The sequence below is a fragment of the Pan troglodytes genome, chromosome 3 (genome assembly GCF_028858775.2).
Source record: "Pan troglodytes isolate AG18354 chromosome 3, NHGRI_mPanTro3-v2.0_pri, whole genome shotgun sequence".
NCBI lineage: Eukaryota > Metazoa > Chordata > Mammalia > Primates > Hominidae > Pan > Pan troglodytes.
Window position 1 is genome coordinate 130,192,093 of NC_072401.2, and position 21,146 is coordinate 130,213,238.

At 35.1% G+C, this 21,146-nt stretch overlaps 1 protein-coding gene across 18 annotated transcripts in view; it reads right to left on the minus strand.

The window, feature by feature from the left end:
- The window catches only part of SCLT1 (sodium channel and clathrin linker 1), a 223,338-nt gene that overhangs the window by 155,292 nt on the left and 46,900 nt on the right, over positions 1-21,146 (minus strand). For 14 of the 18 annotated variants that reach the window (XR_010156701.1, XR_010156700.1, XR_010156698.1 and 11 more), the window contains 3 exons: positions 18,424-18,482; positions 17,826-17,898; positions 13,484-13,539 (listed from right to left, as the gene is read on the minus strand). The exons of 1 other annotated variant lie outside the window; for it this stretch is intronic. Coding sequence is in view for 12 of the 17 variants with exons in the window: in XM_063809861.1 (XP_063665931.1) it covers positions 13,484-13,539; positions 17,826-17,898; positions 18,424-18,482 (188 nt within the window). In the remaining 5 variants the exon portion in view is untranslated. Of the gene's footprint in view, positions 1-11,360; positions 12,567-13,483; positions 13,540-17,825; positions 17,899-18,423; positions 18,483-21,146 lie in introns of those variants that run through there. 3 more of the 18 variants (XM_063809870.1, XM_063809869.1, XM_063809867.1) reach the window with 2 other exon arrangements.

The window sequence follows — 21,146 nt, forward strand, 5'->3', positions numbered from 1 at the left end:
AGAGCTCCTGAAGGAAGCGCTAAACATGGAAAGGAACAACTGGTACCAGCCGCTGCAAAATCATGCCAAATTGTAAAGACCATCGAGGCTAGGAAGAAACTGCATAAACTAACGAGCAAAATAACCAGCTAACATCATAATGACAGGATCAAATTCACACATAACAATATTAACTTTAAATGTAAATGGACTAAATGCTCCAATTAAAAGACACAGACAGGCAAATTGGATAAAGAGTCAAGACCCATCAGAGTGCTGTATTCAGGAAACCCATCTCACGTGCAGAGACACACATAGGCTCAAAATAAAAGGAGGGAGGAAGATCTACCAAGCAAATGGAAAACAAAAAAAGGCAGGGCTTGCAATCCTAGTCTCTGATAAAACAGACTTTAAACCAACAAAGATCAAAAGAGACAAAGAAGGCCATTACATAATGGTAAAGGGATCAATTCAACAAGAAGAGCTAACTATCCTAAATATATATGCACCCAATACAGGAGCACCCAGATACATAAAGCAAGTCCTGAGTGACCTACAAAGAGACTTAGACTCCAACACAATAATAATGGGAGACTTTAACACCCCATTGTCAACATTAGACAGATCAACCAGACAGAAAGTTAACAAGGATATCCAGGAATTGAACTCAGCTGTGCACCAAGCGGACCTAATAGACATCTACACAACTCTCCACCCCAAATCAACAGAATATACATTCTTTTCAGCACCACACCACACCTATTCCAAAATTGACCACATACTGGGAAGTAAAGCTCTCCTCAGCAAAAGTAAAAGAACGGAAATTATAACAAACTGTCTCTCAGACCACAGTGCAATCAAACTAGAACTCAGGATTAAGAAACTCACTCAAAACCACTCAACTACATGGAAACTGAACAACCTGCTCCTGAATGACTACTGGGTACATAACGAAATGAAGGCAGAAATTAAGATGTTCTTTGAAACCAACGAGAACAAAGATACAACATACCAGAATCTCTGGGACATATTCAAAGCAGTGTGTAGAGAGAAATTTACAGCACTAAATGCCCACAAGAGAAAGCAGGAAAGATCCAAAATTGACACCCTAACATCACAATTAAAAGAACTAGAAAAGCAAGAGCAAACACATTCAAAAGCTAGCAGAAGGCAAGAAATAACTAAGATCAGAGCAGAACTGAAGGAAACAGAGACACAAAAAACCCTTCAAAAAATTAATGAATCCAGGAGCTGGTTTTTTGAAAGGATCAACAAAATTGATAGACCGCTAGCAAGACTAATAAAGAAGGAAAGAGAGAAGAATCAAATAGACGCAATAAAAAATGATAAAGGGGATATCACCACTGATCTCACAGAAATACAAACTACCATCAGAGAATACTACAAACACCTCTATGCAAATAAACTAGAAAATCTAGAAGAAATGGATAAATTCCTGGACACATACACCCTCCCAAGACTAAACCAGGAAGAAGTTGAATCTCTGAATAGACCAATAACAGGCTCTGAAATTGTGGCAATAATCAATAACTTACCAACCAAAGAGTCCAGGACCAGATGGATTCACAGCCAAATTCCACCAGAGGTACAAGGAGGAACTGGTACCATATCTTCTGAAACTATTCCAATCAATAGAAAAGGAGGGAATCTTCCCTAACTCATTTTATGAGGCCAGCATCATCCTGATACCAAAGCCGGGCAGAGACACAACCAAAAAAGAGAATTTTAGACCAATATCCTTGATGAACACTGATGCAAAAATCCTCAATAAAATACTGGCAAACCAAATCCAGCAGCACATCAAAAAGCTTATCCACCATGATCAAGTGGGCTTCATCCCTGGGATGCAAAGCTGGTTAAATATACGCAAATCAATAAATGTAATCCAGCATATAAACAGAGCCAAAGACAAAAACCACATGATTATCTCAATAGATGCGGAAAAGGCCTTTGACAAAATTCAACAACGCTTCATGCCAAAAACTCTCAAGAAATTAGGTATTGATGGGATGTATCTCAAAATAATAAGAGCTATCTATGACAAACCCACAGCCAATATCATATTGAATGGGCAAAAACTGGAAGCATTCCCTTTGAAAACTGGCACAAGACAGGGATGTCCTCTCTCACCACTCCTATTCAACATAGTGTTGGAAGTGCTGGCCAGGGCAATTAGGCAGGAGAAGGAAATAAAGGGTATTCAATTAGGAAAAGAGGAAGTCAAATTGTCCCTGTTTGCAGATGACATGATTGTATATCTAGAAAACCCCATCGTCTCAGCCCAAAATCTCCTTAAGCTGATAAGCAACTCAGCAAAGTCTCAGGATACAAAATCAATATACAAAAATCACAAGTATTCTTATACACCAATAACAGACAAACAGAGAGCCAAATCATGAGTGAACTCCCATTCACAATTGCTTCAAAGAGAATAAAATACCTAGGAATCCAACTTACAAGGGACGGGAAGGACCTCTTCAAGGAGAACTACAAACCACTGCTCAATGAAATAAAAGAGGATACAAACAAATGGAAGAACACTTCATGTTCATGGGTAGGAAGAATCAATATTGTGAAAATGGTCAAACTGCCCAAGGTAATTTATAGATTGAATGCCATCCCCATCAAGCTACCAATGCCTTTCTTCACAGAACTGGAAAAAACTACTTGAAATTTCATATGGAACCAAAAAAGAGCCCACATCGCCAAGTCAATCCTAAGCCAAAAGAACAAAGCTGGAGGCATCACGCTACCTGACTTCAAACTATACTGCAAGGCTACAGTAACCAAAACAGCATGGTACTGGTACCAAAACAGAGATATAGATCAATGGAACAGAACAGAGCCCTCAGAAATAACGCCGCATATCTACAACTATCTGATCTTTGACAAACCTGAGAAAAACAAGCAATGGGGAAAGGATTCCCTATTTAATAAATGGTGCTGGGAAAACTGGCTAGCCATATGTAGAAAGCTGAAACTGGATCCCTTCCTTACACCTTATACAAAAATTAATTCAAGATGGATTAAAGACTTAAACGTGAGACCTAAAACCATAAAAACCCTAGAAGAAAACCTAGGCATTACCATTCAAGACATAGGCATGGGCAAGGACTTCATGTCTAAAACACCAAAAGCAATGGCAACAAAAGCCAAAATTGACAAATGGGATCTAATTAAACTAAAGAGCTTCTGCACAGCAAAAGAAACTACCATCAGAGTGAACAGGCAACCTACAGAATGGGAGAAAATTTTCACAACCTACTCATCTGACAAAGGGCTAATATCCAGAATCTACAATGAACTCCAACAAATTTACAACAAAAAAACAAACCATCCCATCAAAAAGTGGGCAAAGGACATGAACAGACACTTCTCAAAAGAAGACATTTATGCAGCCAAAAAGCACGTGAAAAAATGCTCACCATCACGGCCATCAGAGAAATGCAAATCAAAACCACAGTGAGATACCATCTCACACCAGTTAGAATGGCAATCATTAAAAAGTCAGGAAACAACAGGCGCTGGAGAGGATGTGGAGAAATAGGAACACTTTTACGCTGTTGGTGGGACTGTAAAGTAGTTCAACCCTTGTGGAAGTAAGTGTGGCAATTCCTCAGGGATCTAGAACTAGAAATACCATTTGACCCAGCCATCCCATTACTGGGTACATACCCAGAGGATTATAAATCATGCTGGTATAAAGACACACGCACATGTATGTTTATTGCGGCACTATTCACAATAGCAAAGACTTGGAACCAACCCAAATGTCCAACAATGATAGACTGGATTAAGAAAATGTGGCACATATACACCATGGAATACTATGCAGCCATAAAAAATGATGAGTTCATGTCCTTTGTAGAGACATGGATGAAGCTGGAAACCATCATTCTCAGCAAACTGTCTCAAGGACAAAAAACCAAACACCGCATGTTCTCACTCATAGGTGGGAATTGAACAATGAGAACACATGGACACAGGAAGGGGAACATCACACACCGGGGCCTGTTGTGGGGTGGAGGGAGTGGGGAGGGATAGCATTAGGAGATATACCTAATGCTAAATGACGAATTAATGGGTGCAGCACACCAGCATGGCACATGTATGCATACGTAACCAACCTGCACATTGTGCACATGTACCCTAAAACTTAAAAGTATAATAATAATAAACAAACACAAAAAACCCAAAAAGACAAAGAAGGGCATTACATAATGGTAAATGGATCAATGCAACAGGAAGAGCTAACTACCCTAAATATATGTGTACCAAATACATGAGCAACCAGATTCATAAAACAAGTTCTTACAGACCTACAAAGAGACTTAGGCTCCCATACAATACTAGTGGGAGACTTTAACATCCCACTGTCAATATTAGATCAATAAAACAGAAAATTAACAAGGATATTCAAGACTTGAACTCAGCTCTGGACCAAGCGGACCTAATAGACATCTACAGAACTCTACACCCCACATCAACAGAATATACATTATTCTCAGCACCACATACCATGTATTCTAAAATAGGCTACATAATTGGAAGTAAAAAACTCTTCCGCAAATGAAAAAGAATGGAGTTCATAACAAACAGTCTCTCAGATCACAGTGCAATCAAATTAGAACTCGGGATTAAGAAACTCACTCAAAACTGCACAACTACATGGAAATTAAACAACCTGTTCCCGAATGACTACTGCGTAAATAACAAAACTGAGACAGAAATCAAGAAGTTATTTGAAACCAATGAGAACAAAGACACAATGTACCATAATCTCTGGGACACAGCTAAAGCAGTGTTAAGAGGGAAATTTATAGCACTAAATGCCCACATCAGAAAGTGGTAAAGATCTAAAATCAACACCCTAACATTACAATTAAAATAACTAGAGAAGCAAGAGCAAACAAATGGAAAAGCTAACAGAAGACAATGAATAACTAAGATCAGAGCAGAACTGAAGGAGACAGAGACATGAAAAACTGCTCAAAAAATGAATGAATCCAGGAGCTGGTTTTTTGAAAATATTAACAATATAGACGGACCTCTAGCTCGACTAATAAAGAAGAAAAGAGAGAAGAATCAAATAGACACAATAAAAAATGATAATGGGGATATCATCACTGATCCCACAGAAATAAAAACTACCATTAGAAAATACTCTAAATATCTCTATGCAAATAAAATAGAAAATCTAGAAGTGGATACATTCCTGAACACATACACCCTCCCAAGACTAAACCAGGAAGAAGTCGAATCCTTGAATAGACCAAAAACAAGTTCTAAAATTGAGGCAGTACTTAATAGCCTACCAACCCAAACAAGCCCAGGAACAGACAGATTCACAGCCGAATTCTACATCAATATTCTGTTGATGTGGGGTGTAGAGGAGCTGGTACCATTCCTTCTGAAACTATTCCAAACAATAGAGAAAGAGGGACTCCTCCCTAACTCATTTTATGAGGCCAGCATCATCCTGATACCAAAACCAGACAGACAACAAAATTTCAGGCCAATATCCCTGATGAACATCGATGCGAAAATCCTCAATAAAATACTAGCAAACCGAATCCAGCAGCACATCAAAAAGCTTATCCACCAAGATCAAGTCACCTTCATCCCTAGGATACAAGGCTGGTTCAACGTATGCAAATCAATAAATGAAATTCATCACATAAACAGAACCAATGACAAAAACCACATGATTATCTCAATAGATGCAGAAAAGGCCTTTGATAAAATTCAACATCCTTCATGCTAAAAACTCTCAATAAACTAGGTATTAATGGAGCATTTCTCAAAATAGTAAGAGGTATTTATGACAAACCCATAGCCAATATCATACTGAATGGGCAAAAGCTGAAAGCGTTCCCTTAGAAAACTGGCACATTACAAGGATGCCCTCTCTCACCACTCCTATTAAACATAGTACTGGAAGCTCTGGCCAGGGCAATCAGGCAACAGAAAGAAAGAAAGGATATTCAAATAGGAAAAGAGGAAGTCAAATTGTGTCTGTTTGACTACAACATGATTGTATATTTAGAAAACCCCATCGTATCAGCCCAGAAACTCCTTAAGCTGATAAGCAACTTCAGCAAAGTCTCAGGATACCAAATTAATGTGCAAAATCAAAGGATTCCTATACAACAACAATAGACAAGCAGAGAGCCAAATCATGAGTGAACTCCCATTCACAATTGCTACAAAGAGAATAAAATACCTAGGAATCCAACTTACAAGGGATATGAAGGACCTCTTCAAGGAGAACTACAAACCACTGCTCCAGAGAGGACAGAAACAAATGGAAAAACATTCCATGCTCATGGATAGGAAGAATTAATATTGTGAAAATGGTCATATTGCCCAAAGTAATTTATAGATTCAATGTTATTCCCATCAAGCTACCATTGACTTTCTTCACAGAATTAGAAAAAACACTTTAAATTTCATATGGAATCAAAAAAGAGCCCATATAGCCAAGACAATCCTAAGCAAAAAGAACAAAGCTAATCAAAAAGATCATGCCACCTGACTTCAAACTATACTACAAGGCTACAGTAACCAAAACAGCATGTTACTGGTATCAAATCAGATATATATAGACCAATGGAACAGAACAGAAACCTCAGAAATAACACCACACATCTACAACCATCTGATCTTCAATAAACCTGGGAAAAACAAGCAATGGGGAAAGGATTCCCTATTTAATTAATGGTGCCAGGAAAACTGGCTAGCCCTACGCAGTAAACTGAAACTGGACCCCTTCCTTACACCTTATACAAAAATTAACTCAAAATAAATTAAAGACTTAAATGTAAAACCCAAAACCATAAAAACCCTAGAAGAAAACCCAGGCAATACCATTCAGGACAAAGGCATGGGCAAAGACTTCATGACCAAAACACCAAAAGCAACTGCAACAAAAGCCAAAATTGACAAATGGGATCGAATTAAATGAAAGAGCTTCTGCACAGCAAAATAAACTATCATCAGAGTGAACAGGCAACCTACAGAATGGGAGAAAATTTTTTCAAGCTATCCATCTGACAAAGGTCTAATATCCACAATCTGCAAGGAACTTAAACAAATTTACAAGAAAAAAAAAACCCCATCAAAAAGTGGGTGAAGGATATGAACAGACACTTCTCAAAAGAAGATACTTATACAGCCAACAAACATGAAAAAAAGCTCATCATCACTGGTCATTAGAGAAATGCAAATCAGAACTACAATGAGATACCACCTCACACCAGTTAGAATGGCAATCATTAAAAAGCCAGGAAACAACAGATGCTGGTGAGGCTGTGGAGAAATAGGAACGCTTTTACACTGTTGGTGGGAGTGTAAATTAGTTCAACCATTGTGGAAGACAGTGTGGCAATTACTCAAGGATCTAGAACCAGAAATTCCATTTGATCCAGCAATCCCATTACTGTGTATATACCCAAAAAATTGTAAATTATTCTACCATCAAGACACATGTACACATATGTTTACTGAAGCACTATTTACAATAGCAAAGACTTGGAACCAACCCAAATGCCCATCAATGAGAGACTGGATAAAGAAAATGTGGCACATATACACATATATACCACAGAATACTATGCAGCCATAAAAAAGAATGAGTTCATGTCCTTTGCAGGGACATGGATGAAGCTGGAAGCCACCATTCTTAACAAACTAACACAGGAACAGAAAACCAAACACTGCATGTTCTCACTCATAGGTGGGAGTTGAACAATAAGAACACATGGACACAGGGAGGGGAACATCACACATTGGGGCCTATTCGGGGGTGGGGGGCAAGGGAAGGGAGAGCATTAGACAAATACTTAATGCATGCAGGGCTTAAAACCTGGATGATGGGTTGATAGGTGCAGCAAACCACCATGGCACATGTATACCTATGTAACAAACCTGCATGTTCTGCCCATGTATCCCAGAACTTAAAGTTAAAAAAAAAAAAATTCCAATAGTAATAAGGTACGGTGAATAAAATAAAATTGGATAATATAAAAATGAAAGAGGGGAGGGGTTGGAAAGAGCAGGGCTAGAGAATGCGCTCAGGAATGCCTCCTTGATAAGAGACGGATGAAGGGAAAAGTCCAGTCCTGTGCAGCTCTGGAGAAACACATTCAAGGCAGAAGAAACAAGTAAAAGGTCCTCAGGTTGAAACTAGTTTACCATGTTTAAGGAAGCCAATGTAAGGTCAGAGTGACTTAAGACTAGTAACAAAATGAAGTTTGATGAGAGGTCTATACATACATAAATACAAAAACATAAACTCAATTATAAACCAGGACACATATAGAAACCAGGTTAGTTCTGGCTTTTCACGAGATTATTAAAAATAGATATTTAAAACTTCATAGTTAAAGCTTAGGCAGATAGGATTCTGGCGGGCTTTGGGGAATGCTTTTCTTCACAGTATAATGACCTCAAGTAGCACCAGCAGAGTGGTGTTGACCATGTAATCCCAGAAATTTCTTTTCTCTTTTTCACTCAAGAATAGATAAAACATTTACATCACATCTTCTGAAATTACATAAACACATCAATTTGAAGGGAGGAGAATAACATTTTCTGGGCTAGCACTGAAAAATAATGGCTTTATTATTGTTTTTGTAAATATATACATGAACTCCTTCCCAAATTTCAAATAGATAATAAACATTTACTATACTGTATTCATAGGATATTGTCAGCACAAATGAATGGCATAATTAGGGGAAGTAAAATCAAATATCATACCATTGATTATCATTAGTCAAATTATGAAAGCACATCAATAAAAATAAGTGTTTAAAATAATTCCATTGTATAATACTATTTAAATCTGTAACATATTTAGTTGTAATCTAAAAAAATAAATATCAGGCTATCAGAAAATAAAAAATAACAAGATGCCAAATATCACTACATACTAGATTCATATACTAACTACTTTATATGCTAAATACTAACTTTATAATCTTGTTGAAGTTTTATGTTTCTGTGTTCTAAAGCTATATATATATATATATATATATCTAAATAAATATCTTAAGATAGTTTTAAATTTCAAAAAAAACTTTTCAGTGACTGTTAAAGACTAGTTTAAGAGATTCTGCAGTGAAAGAACATTCCATGTATTAGGGATTAGTAAACTTTTTATGTAAAGGGCCAGAGAGTACATAAATATTTTAGGTTTTGTGAGCCATTCAATCTCTGTCACGACTATTCAACTTCATAGTCACATAAAACAAAGCCATCAACAAGATTTAAATGACTAAGCATGGCTGTGATCCAATAAATTTTATTTATAAAAAGATGTGGCAGGCCAGATTTGACCCACAAGCTACAGTTTGTGAACCCCTGACAGATGTAATTAAATCTCTTTATCAGTACACTTAGGCTACAAGTAATAAAACACCCAACAAATAAGTGAGAATAGTCATTTCTGTCTATTTTATTCACTAATGTATCTCAAAGCCTTAAATGGTGCCTGACATTTAGTAATCACTCAATGGTTGTGAATGACTATTTTCTTACTTCACCTAATATTAAGTTGGAAGGTATATAGTTCCAGATTTGCTTCAGTACCTCAATAATATCACTTAAAGACTTTGCAAAGGTTTCCTCATGTTTCTCTTCTTCTAATCTTCTCATGTTGCTGATACCTACAATCATAGTTTAAAAATGGCTATAGCAGCTTCACACATCACTTTCTAAAATGACAAGGAGCAGGAAAAGGGGAAGGCTTTCTTTTTGCCCTCTCTCCTCTTATCAGAGAAAAAAACTTTTTCAGAAGCTCCACAAGGGACTTTCATCTCACTGGCTAAAACTAGGTCACATGTCCACTTCCAAACCAATTCCTGGCAAAAAGACATAAAAACTGGTTTAGGTCAATGACTTATTACCTCAGGTTATGGAATAAGCTCATCTTCCCTGAGCACATTGCCACTGGAACAAAATTAGGGTTATGTGACTATGTATGAAGGAAAAAAAAACAGCTCTTGTACTGGCAACAGATGATGTCTTCCATACCCTCAACAGTGAAATAAAAAATGACAACAATAAAATTTACTTTGTATTTACTTAGTATCAGAAAATGCTGTACATGTATTCATTCATTTATTCAATTATCTTACTCAATTTCCTTCCTCTGGAAAGCTATGAGAGGAGGAAAAAATAGTATTGAGAAAGAAACAAGACAAAACAAAACAAAAACCTCTATAATCTCAACATGAAATACATTTCAAGGATTTAAAAATGGAAGGGAGCATGATAATAATAATAATATGTATTTTTTTTACATTTTCCTCAGTCTGAGTTTTATAAAATGACTTCATTATTTCCTATTGTAGTAAATTCGCAGATAGTATACTCTGATATGTAAATGTAAGTATTAAAATTTTTCCAAAATTCAGTAATCTGAAATTGTATACTTTTACATAATCCACACCATTGCTACCTTCCATTATTTAAACCTGTCCATGTATATATAAGGTATTTTCTTTAAAAATAATACATTCTTTTGATTTTGTAGTCCTTAGCCACAATATATAATTAAAAGTAGGATGTTTCTTAATGACATAATTAGTAGAGTTCACTTTAAAACCTGATTAACACTTTGAAGTTACCAAAAGTGTCTTTAATAAACTTAGAATCCATTTTTTTACACTTTCCTATTGTACTAGGAATAAACATACTCATGAGACATGACTGAATTACCGTTAAATAGGTGAAGGCAGATTTTAAAGACTGGCTTCAAAAGACCTGCATATGAAAGGAATAATATAAAGTCCAATATAGGAAACAATTAAATGATTATCTCAACCATAAAATACCTTGTCTATTCTCAGCACATTAAAATACAAGCTTTATCTAAGTATATTGGTGATTCAGAAATCTTTATAATATTCTTTACTAGGAAGAGTACATTCCTGCTTAATAAGTATTTTGGAAAAGAATAGTAAATCATAAAATACTAAGATTAAAAAAAATTTCCCATGGGAAAAAAACAAAAATAAATGAGAAAAACTAAAAGCCCAATTAAAAGATGTACTTTATTTTGCACTTCAGTAAACACTGACAGCTTAAATATATGAAGTTTTTGGAAATCAGAAGGAAAGAAAACTAATGGAAAATACAAGGAAGAGAGAAAATCATGAAATAGCCAAAGGCAAGACAATTCCGTGGGTGTGCTATGTAATTTTAAGGAACAGCAGGTATTAATTTAAATATAGCTACACTAAAATAAAAATAAATATAATTAAAATAAAATTACTACATAACATAGAAAAATACAAATAAAAGAATGTCAAACTTTAAAAGAGCCCATGTTTTGAACAAATTTAGAACTCAAAAAATTTTGGATTTTTATTCTAGTTAAAAGTCAACAAAAAATGATGTATCAGATTTCAGTCCAGTTATATGAATTTTATGGGTTAAAGTTAAGAAACTTGGTATGGAAAAGCTTTAAACATTTTTTAATAGCAAATATAAGAGAAGATCTCTATGACGTTAGGCTGAGAAAGGACTTCTTACAGGAGATACAAAGAACAATAACCACAGGAGAAGAGTGAGAGATTTACTTTAAGTTAAAAAAAAAAAAAGAAAAAAAAATTCTGTTCATCAAACATACCACAATCTGGGAATATACATTTGAAACACCTATTATCTAATGTGTTGTATGAACCACTGGCACTCATTATTTATTTCTGTTCCCTTCCATATTCTGGCCTCTGTCCCAGGGGCGGAAAGTCCAAAACTACATTGCCCAGATGTCTTGCAGCTGAAGTTGTGGATAAGATTAAAATTTTACCAGTGAGAGGCATTTAAGGGAGATATAAAAGGTAGAAGTGAGCTGAGACCATTTTTTCTGTTGATATGGTGGCTGGTAAGTAAAACTGGATAGACAAAAATGTCTCTTGTAGTCAATATCCTATGGCCCTTTTTCCAATATCAAGTCTCCAGTTTTATGGAAATAATGCTGCCATGGTAGTAATAGGGATGGTGGTAGCACCAGGGATGGTGGTAGCACCATAAATTCCTAACCTCAGGATTATAGTCTCTGAGGTGTAACTGTAAAACTAATGATTTAGTAGCACTTAAATGTAAGTGAATTAAATCCTTTCTTGTTTCAAATTTCTAGAATGGTTATTGTTTACTGTGTTGAGACTGACCAGCACATCAACAAATTTTCAGAATACAGATCACATATGCACTTTGGCAATTTAATAAGAACAAGATAAGTAGAAATGGGGAAAATATATGAACAAGCATTTTATGAGAAAAGAAAACCATATAGGTAAATAAACATATAAAAATGGTCAACAATGGGAGGCTGAGGCGGGCAGATCATGAGGTCAAGAGATCGAGACCATCCTGGCTAATACGGTGAAACCCTGTCTCTACTGAAAATACAAAAAAATTAGATGGGCGTGGTGACGGGCACCTGTAGTCCCAGCTACTGGGGAGGCTGAGGCAGGAGAATGGCACGAACCCGGGAGGCGGAGCTTGCAGTGAGCCGAGATCGCACCACTGCACTCCAGCCTGGGAGACAGAGCAAGACTCTGTCTCAAAAAAAAAAAAAGTCAACAATATTAGTATTCAGGAAAATGCAAATTAAAACAACAATAAAAAAGTATTTAACAGTCAAAATGATGAAAATTAAGCTTAACAAGAGCTACAGGTATTAAAAGATATAGATCAATATAAACTCATAAATATCACTGGTAAGAATGTAAATTGGTATACCTATTTTGGAAATTAAGTTGATATTATATTGCAAAATTGATATTCATATAACCTATAATCCAGCAACTTCCTTCCTTGAAACTCTTGCACTTGTGTATGTTATTGAATAAAAAAGTAAGTCCTAGAACACTAGATGATACCGTTTTTATACAGTCTTTAAAAATATAAAACTAAAAAGTATATCGCTTGGAGATACACATACCTATAAAAAAACTGTAAAAGCAAGGGAATGATAAACACAAAATTCAAGATAGTGTTTATCTCTGGCAGAGAGAAAGAGAAGGATGGGAAATGGAAGAAAAACATGGATAGATGCACCAGCACTGGCAACATTTTAACATTCAAGCTGAGTGGTAGGCTGAAAAGTTTTCATTTTATCAATATGTTTTCTAACATACATATATATTATATACTACATTATTGATTGCTAATATTGGTAAGGTGATTATTTTGTACCCTACTCCAAGTACTTACTTTATCCCTTACAGTCAGCCCTATGAAATAGGTTCTATTATTATCTCTGATTTATAGAAGAGGACACTAAAGCAGAAAGGGAAGTAACCTGTCCAGGGTCACACAGCTAACAAGTAATCGAGCCAGGAGTCAAATAGAAAATCAGCCCCGGGGTCCACATTCTTAACTATTAATACTATAGCTATCAAATATCAAAAAACAAAAATAAAAGTTACCTAAGACAATAATAAAAGATAAAACCAATAGTTAATTGATTTACCTTTCATTTTCCTTGATGACATTTTCAAGTTGTAATTTCATCTCACCCACCTGTTTCTGAAAGAATAAAATATGGTGTGGCAATACATTTTGCAGACAATCAGATCTCCATTAAGTAGACCACTCATGTAAGCAATCAGATTCTGACACTAGTTTACAGATAAGAAAGACTTATTCTTTATTTATAACAAAGGGATAATTAATATGGATAATTTACTAATAAACAGAACACAATAAAACATTCATTTTAAGTAGAATATAAATAAAATAGAAATATTTTATGTAACATGGTGAGAAATGTTTATAAATGTAATTCCTATGACTTGTAGTTGTGAAAAACAGATGAAAGATATTCTGGAGTATGTCACTATAACAAATACCAGATGGTTCCTGTATCTTGAATGTATATCTTAGTTAATTCACCTCAGTTTAGGTGAAGCCCATATAAGCATGTATATTTTTCTAGTATTTCAAAAGGTAAAATGCTAACAGTAAAGAAGAAAATGGAGGTCTTTTTTAGCAGTCATTCATTCAGTTTCTGATTCACCACCTTCATTAACTATCTAAACTCTCCGTACCATACAAGGTGCTAAGGTAAACAGACATGCTCATTGAAAAATAGTAGGAAAGATGGTTAAAAAAAATCCTAACTAAAATACAAGGCAGAATAAAATGCACACCAGAAAGGGAATTAAATGAAGGTCTGATTAACGTTCTCTGAAGGAGTAAAAAGATGTTAGGATTTCAAAAGAAAAGAAAGCATTTAAAGTTGGTGAAAATATGAGTAAAAGCAAAATAGCAAAAAATAAGTAGTCAACTCTCAGTAAGTGTGAATGAGCAAATGGAGAGAGCACGCGCGCACACACACACACACACACACACAACCCTGAATTTACATGTAAAAGCATGCAAAATCTCACTTAAAACGGTAACTAATTCATGATTGTGTATTAGTCTTGATTGTGCTTCCTAGGCTAAAGGAGAGAAGCTTATCCTGGAGTACACTTTCGCAAGGGCCAGGTGGAACAGGCAGTTCTGCCAGCCTTTTTCTCTCTCTTTCAACCAGAGAAGATCAAGGAAGCTTGGTCTAGGAGATCAGAATAGCAAATTCTAACTATAAATTTGGTTTGAAAGGTGAACTTTTCCAAGGTCCTTGTTAGGCCTGAAACACAATTAAACCAACATGGATTAATTCACTACCAGATAATTGAGCACTGACCATATATGGACTGATACAGTGAGAGATAAAATTGGAAAGACAGGTACAGGGTTTTAAGAATGCCATGGCAAGAGGTTTGGATTTATTGTAGCCATTATCTTAATTTTATAGTTTTTAAATAATTTTTTCCCCTAAGATGGGGTCTCACTCTGTCTCCTAAGGTGGAGTGTGAGAGCACGATCACAGCCCACTGCAGCCAATAAACTGATCTTTAAAAGTTGCAAAACTATCAGTGCATCTTAAAGAATATTTATTACTCTTAAATAATTATGCAAGATATATTCACTAGCTAAGACTAAAGATGGATTGTAACGCTCTCACTATAAATTCCTTACTGTAAAATATTTCAAAATATTTACATTTGGAAGGAAGTGAAATCCATACAGTATTTCTCACATCATCAAATTCTTCCCTACTATTTATATTTTCTGGCAGAAAATCGTCCATATAGAGAATTGCAGTGCTACTTTTCCTGCTTTGGAGATATAGTATTTTTTGACTAGGTCAATAAGTCATAAGAACTAATCCTTCTAATCAATCACATCTATCTGAGCAACCATTCTTAGCTGTCAACATTTTTTTTTCGCTAAAAGAAGGAGCAATTATTTTTATCATCAAAGACTCAGGCTTTCTAGCATAGTTTATTTCTCTCTTGTAATTAATTAAGTGATCAACTTTTGGCGGTAAAGAATGCAAAATAGAAAAACAAAGTTAAACATCTTAGTAAAATGGCTGAATAAAGAAATAAATGAATCAGATTGTAAAAAATTTAAATGAATTTAATTTCAAGATAATTAGCTATCCTATAACAACCAAAGTACATAATATGTTATTATAGGAATTTAGAGAGAGTAAATTCAGCAGCAACTTTAAATTCACTAGTCCTGAAAACAAAAGCAAAATATCATTTGTGCAAAAGAGAGCTTTCTGTTGCTCTTTAATTGTCAGCTAGGAAGATTAAAAGACATTACTGTGCTTGTCCTAAATTTAAATAACTACAGGCTAAAAAATACACAGTAAAGACCAGGAAGACCTTATGATAAAACAGACACTATAATTTTAATGAAATGCTTTTATTTGACATTTGGGTCTAAAGGACAACTTTGTTTATGTATTTGAGAAATAACCTTGGAAATGAAAGCCTACATAATTTCAAATGCAGTGAAAGAACCTAATTTTATTTTTAGAAATTGGAAGCATTATGTGTTCTTTTAGTAAAGCTACATATCAATGCATTAATTGATAAATAAGGGCTTATTAAGCTAGCTCTAATCATCTTATTCCCATAAGCCCTGGCATTTAATCATTCATTAAATATTTAAGGGCCTACTATGTGCTACACTTGAAAGTACACAGTAGGATCCCTTCATGTCCATGCATAAAAAGAAAAGGAAGTAAGGGAGAAAGTGCTTAGTGTCTGCCACACACACAGGCTGATTCTGAGGAAATCAGTCTCAGGGGTTGCTTTAATATATTTTATTTATTTTTCTGAGACAGAATCTCACTCTGTTGCCCAGGCTGGAGTGCAGTGGCACGATCTCGGCTCACTGCAGCCTCTGCCTCCCAAGTTCAAGTGATTTTTCCTGCCTCAGCCTCCCAAGTAGCTGGGATTACAGGTGTGTGCCACCACACCTGGCTAATTTTTGTATTTTTAGTAGAGATGGGATTTCATTATGTTGGCCAGGCTGGTCTTGAACTCCTGACCGCAAGTGATCTGCATGCCTTGTCCTTCCAAAGTGCTGGGATTACAGACGTGAGCTACCACACCTGGCCAGGCTGCTTTAATAAAAAGTCATTATACTCTGTTCCATTTGCATTAATGAACAAGCCAACCCTGCCACCCTTGCTACAACTGCATTTATCCAGGAATTGGTATCTAAACCAAATCCAATCATGAGTATATTCAAGCTCTAATAGAGAGAGGTCATTGCCTCCTGATAGGTTTAGCTTGAGTCATATAAGTTCTATTTAAGAAATACTTCTATTATATGGTTATCCCAGTATTAGGTCAAAATTCTAGGGGAAAATGTTAAAAGACATTTTCAGATCAAAGAAACACATTATAAATATTAGGCATACTCTAAACACGTAGCTCACTGAAACTCAAATTGTACCCTAAACAATTTTGTGCTATTATTCTAGTTCTCCATAAGCCCTGGGACCCAAAATGATAATCCATTCTACAAGTAATGGGAGATGCAGATAGAATGAGGTAAGGAGGAAGGTCTGAAAGGATGCGAGACAGTTTTAGGTTAAAAAAAGAGAGATGTAAGCAAACAATAATGAGATTAAGAGATTCTTCTAAGCACCTAAGAAATATCTCATGCAAGACAGCAAGAGCAAGGAAACACTGAATTAAAAGACAAAACTGAAGAGAATATTTTTTTTCTTTGAGACAAGGTCCAGTTCTGTTGCCTAGGCTGGAGTGCAGTGGCTTGACCACAGCTCACTAAAGCCTCGACCTCCCAGGCTGCTCAAGCAATTCTCTCACTTCAGCCTTCTGAGTAGCTAGGACCACAGGTGCACACCACCACACCCAGCTAACTTCATTCCAGCACTTTGGGAGGCCGAGGCAGGCGGATCACGAGGTCAGGAGATCGAGACCATCCTGGCCAACATGGTGAAACTCCATCTCTACTAAAAACACAAAAATCAGCTGGGCATGGTGGCACACGCCTGTAATCCCAGCTACTCGGGAGGCTGAGGCAGGAGAATCACTTGAACCAGGGAGTCAGAGGTTGCAGAGAGCCGAGATCGCGCCACTGCATTCCAGCCTGGTGACAGAGTGAGATTCCATCTCAAAAAAAAGAAAAGAAAAAAAAAAAGAGATGGGGTCTCACTACGTTACCCAGGCTGGTCTCAAGCTTCTAGGCACAAATGATCTTCCTGTCTCAGCCTCCCAAAGTGCTGGAATTATAGGCATAAGCCACCGCACCCAGCTAGAAGAGAATCTTTAAACATATGCACATATATACATTCACACACATTTACATAGGGCCACCAATTGGTTAGTTACAGCAAATATTCTCTTTCTCATCAATGTCTTTTTAAAAAGAGGGAGTCTATTTTACTTTTTATTTTCATAATAAAATATTACAAAAGCCTCATAACTATGATTTCATACCTGATAATATTTCAGCTGCCCATTTAGTTCTCCTAGGTGTTTATCATACTCAGTAACAAGAGGAGCTAAAAAGCTAAAAAAAGACAATAAAAATATAGCATATTCTGTCCCATCTAGTTTAATAAATATATAACAAGTGAAATAAATTACACATAAAAATTTTATGTTTAGTTTACTCATGCAATAAAAACTTTTCCCTTTTTTCCAAAACCAGGAATTTTAAATATTTGCACAATTAATATTTTGGACTGAAAAATTCTTTGTTGTGGGATGGCTAGACTGTGCAATGAAGGATGTTTAACAGCATCCTTGGCCTCTACCCATTAGATGGCAGCAGCAGCCTCACTTTCCATAGTAGTGACAAACAAAAATGTTTCTAGACATTGCCAAATATCTCCTGGGGAAACAGGGGTAAAGTCGCTCCTGTCTGAGAACTAATTTTGTAGACTCTGTAATACTTGCTTTTTCTTGTCAATTCAAGAACAAAGCATTTAAGTTTAATAACAGCAGACCATAAAACAAACATTCCTGATACTGAATTATGCTAATAATAATTAAATATAATGAAGAAAATGATATTATTCTGGTAATACTTTACCTTTGGTCAAATACTAGGTTTTCAAATGTGTCGTCTCCTTCTCCTTGGCAGACAGCTTTCTATAAAAGAATGTACATCTTAAAATGTGTTCTCACATCATTCTAGCCAAAATTGATAGTGATATAATATTAAATGCAATTAAATTTTCATAATCTTAGAAACTCTATTTATGTAATTCAAAATGAGAGAAAAAAATAATAATCTCAATTTATACTGAAATGCATTTGGTAAATTTAATACCCATGCACAATAAAAACCACTGGCAAATTAGAAATTTGAGGATTTTTTCTTAATTTGATAAAAATATCTGCCAGAAATCTACATCAATTATAATTTAAAGGTTGAAAAGCAAGATGGAAGGCTATTATTATTTACAATTTGGCCATTTACCTAAAAACTCAGTATAATCTACCAATTATTAGAACTAGTAAGATAATACACGAAAAGTCACCAGACAGAAGATGAACACTTAAAAAAAAAATCAGTAGCTTTTTCAAATACCAGCAATAATTAGAAAATGTAACCGAAAAAAATCCTATTCACTACTATGATAAACAATATCTGGGAATAAAGCAAACAAAAAATGGTACAGGAGCTTATTGAGAAAATTAGCTTTACTAAAGGATATAAAAGGAAATCTAAACAAACATAGTACTATAACATTAATGTATGTGTGGAATGGTCAATATTTTGAGAATGTCAGCTCTCTAAAATTCACTACAACTTCATTGCACTCAAAAATGAAGTTCCAATAGAATAATTTATAAAACTTGATCTTAAATAAATCCTAAAGTTCCATGAATAAGTATGAAAAATTAGCCAAGATAATCTCACCAAAAAAAAAAAAAAAAAAAGGAAAAGAAAAAAGAAAGAGGGAAGAACTTGGTTACTACATAGCAAAACACCACAATGCTATAGCAATTTAAACAGTATGCTATAGTACAGTAACAAACACAACAGTATAACAAACCCAGAAATAGATTCAAGCATTTATAGGTATGTGGTATATAAAAGAAGAAGAATTATAATTGAATGGACACAATACTGCTATCCAACAAATAGTACTGGATAACAAAACAAAATTAGCTGCTAGCACATACTAAATGGAAAAATATAGATAAAAATCCAAATGTTGTTAAAATTTTAACAATTATTGCAAGAAAATGCATTATTGACCTTGAGTTAGACAATGCTTTCTTAACGTCAAATGCAGAAATTTTTGTCTGTTTTGTTTGCAAATATCCCAAGCAGCGCCTGCCATACTTTTTTGCTCAAATTACATTTGTTAACTGGAAGACACCAGGGGCAAAACCTATAAATGGAAAGACTGACACATTTTACAACATCCAAATTTAAAACTTCTATACAGCTAAAGACACCAAAAGCAAAGTTAAAAGACCTACAGCATTCGTAACATGACCAGAAATTTTGTATCTATGGCATATGGAGAAACATTTAAACACAAGATGTACGAGGTTTTTCAGTGGTGCCTTTACTATAAAACATAGCTAACAAAATGTCTTTTAACAGAATAAATAAAAAAATGATACAATAGAATCCCATAAGTAGTTCAAGAAATTAATTAAATTCACATGTATCAAAATATATATATCATAAAAAACAAAGAAGTTATTTCTAGGGGTGGAAAGAAGAAAATAGGACAGAGAAGAAAGGTGCTCAAAGGGATCACTAAAAGCATCTGTAATGTTCTGGCTTTTTGAAGGGAGAAAGTATTTATGATCACATACATATTAAAGAGTAATTTAAAAATATAACTCAAAGAAGCCTCTGAATTCTAAACTTTCACTTAATTAATTTTTAACATCTTACTCTGTAAATACTTATTTACCTACTATGTGTAAGGGCCCATGGGAGGTACAGTAAATAATACAAAGATGAACAAACAATTCATAGTCCTTATCCATTGGATGGATTGTAGAGTTATAGGAAGAGACAGGCAAATAAGCAAGGAACAATAATAATAATAAAGACATACCATGAAAGAGGCATAGAATGGTAAGAATGAGTAGATGAAAGGAAGATAATCAATACTGTTTTTATTCAAGTACTACATACATACAGAAGACAGTACAAATTATAAGTATACAGCTAAATAATTCTCACAAGGTGAATATACTCATGTAACCAGAACTCAAATCAAGCAACAGAATACAAGTACTCTTCACTTTGCATATTGGTATACGTGTCTTCATTTTGCACAGTTCTGTGGAAACATCAAATCCAAGTAAGGACAAAGTTCTGATACACACAAGTTTCAGTTAACATGGTACTGCAAAAAGTGAGAACTATGTATATGACCAACAACCCCCAACCCCCTAAGTCACTACCCCCAGGCTCCATGTGGGACCCAAATCCTGACTTCTAACAGCAGGAAATCATTTTCCCTATTTTAAAAACATTATAAAAATATAACCACACAGTATATTTTCTGTTATGTCTGGCTTCTTTTGCTTATCACTGGGTTTGTGAGATTCATTCTTACTGCTGTGAGTAATTTTGGTTAGTTCATTCTTACTGACATATACTATTTCACTTTACAAGTATGCCACAATATATTTATGCTTTCTATTATTAAATGAAGTATTTGGGTTATTCATTATTTGACTATTATAAATAGTGCTGCTACAAACATTCTTGAAAAAGTCTTATTGGTATAGGCATTTCTGATGGGTATACCTATAGGTAGAGTTGATGACTCATAA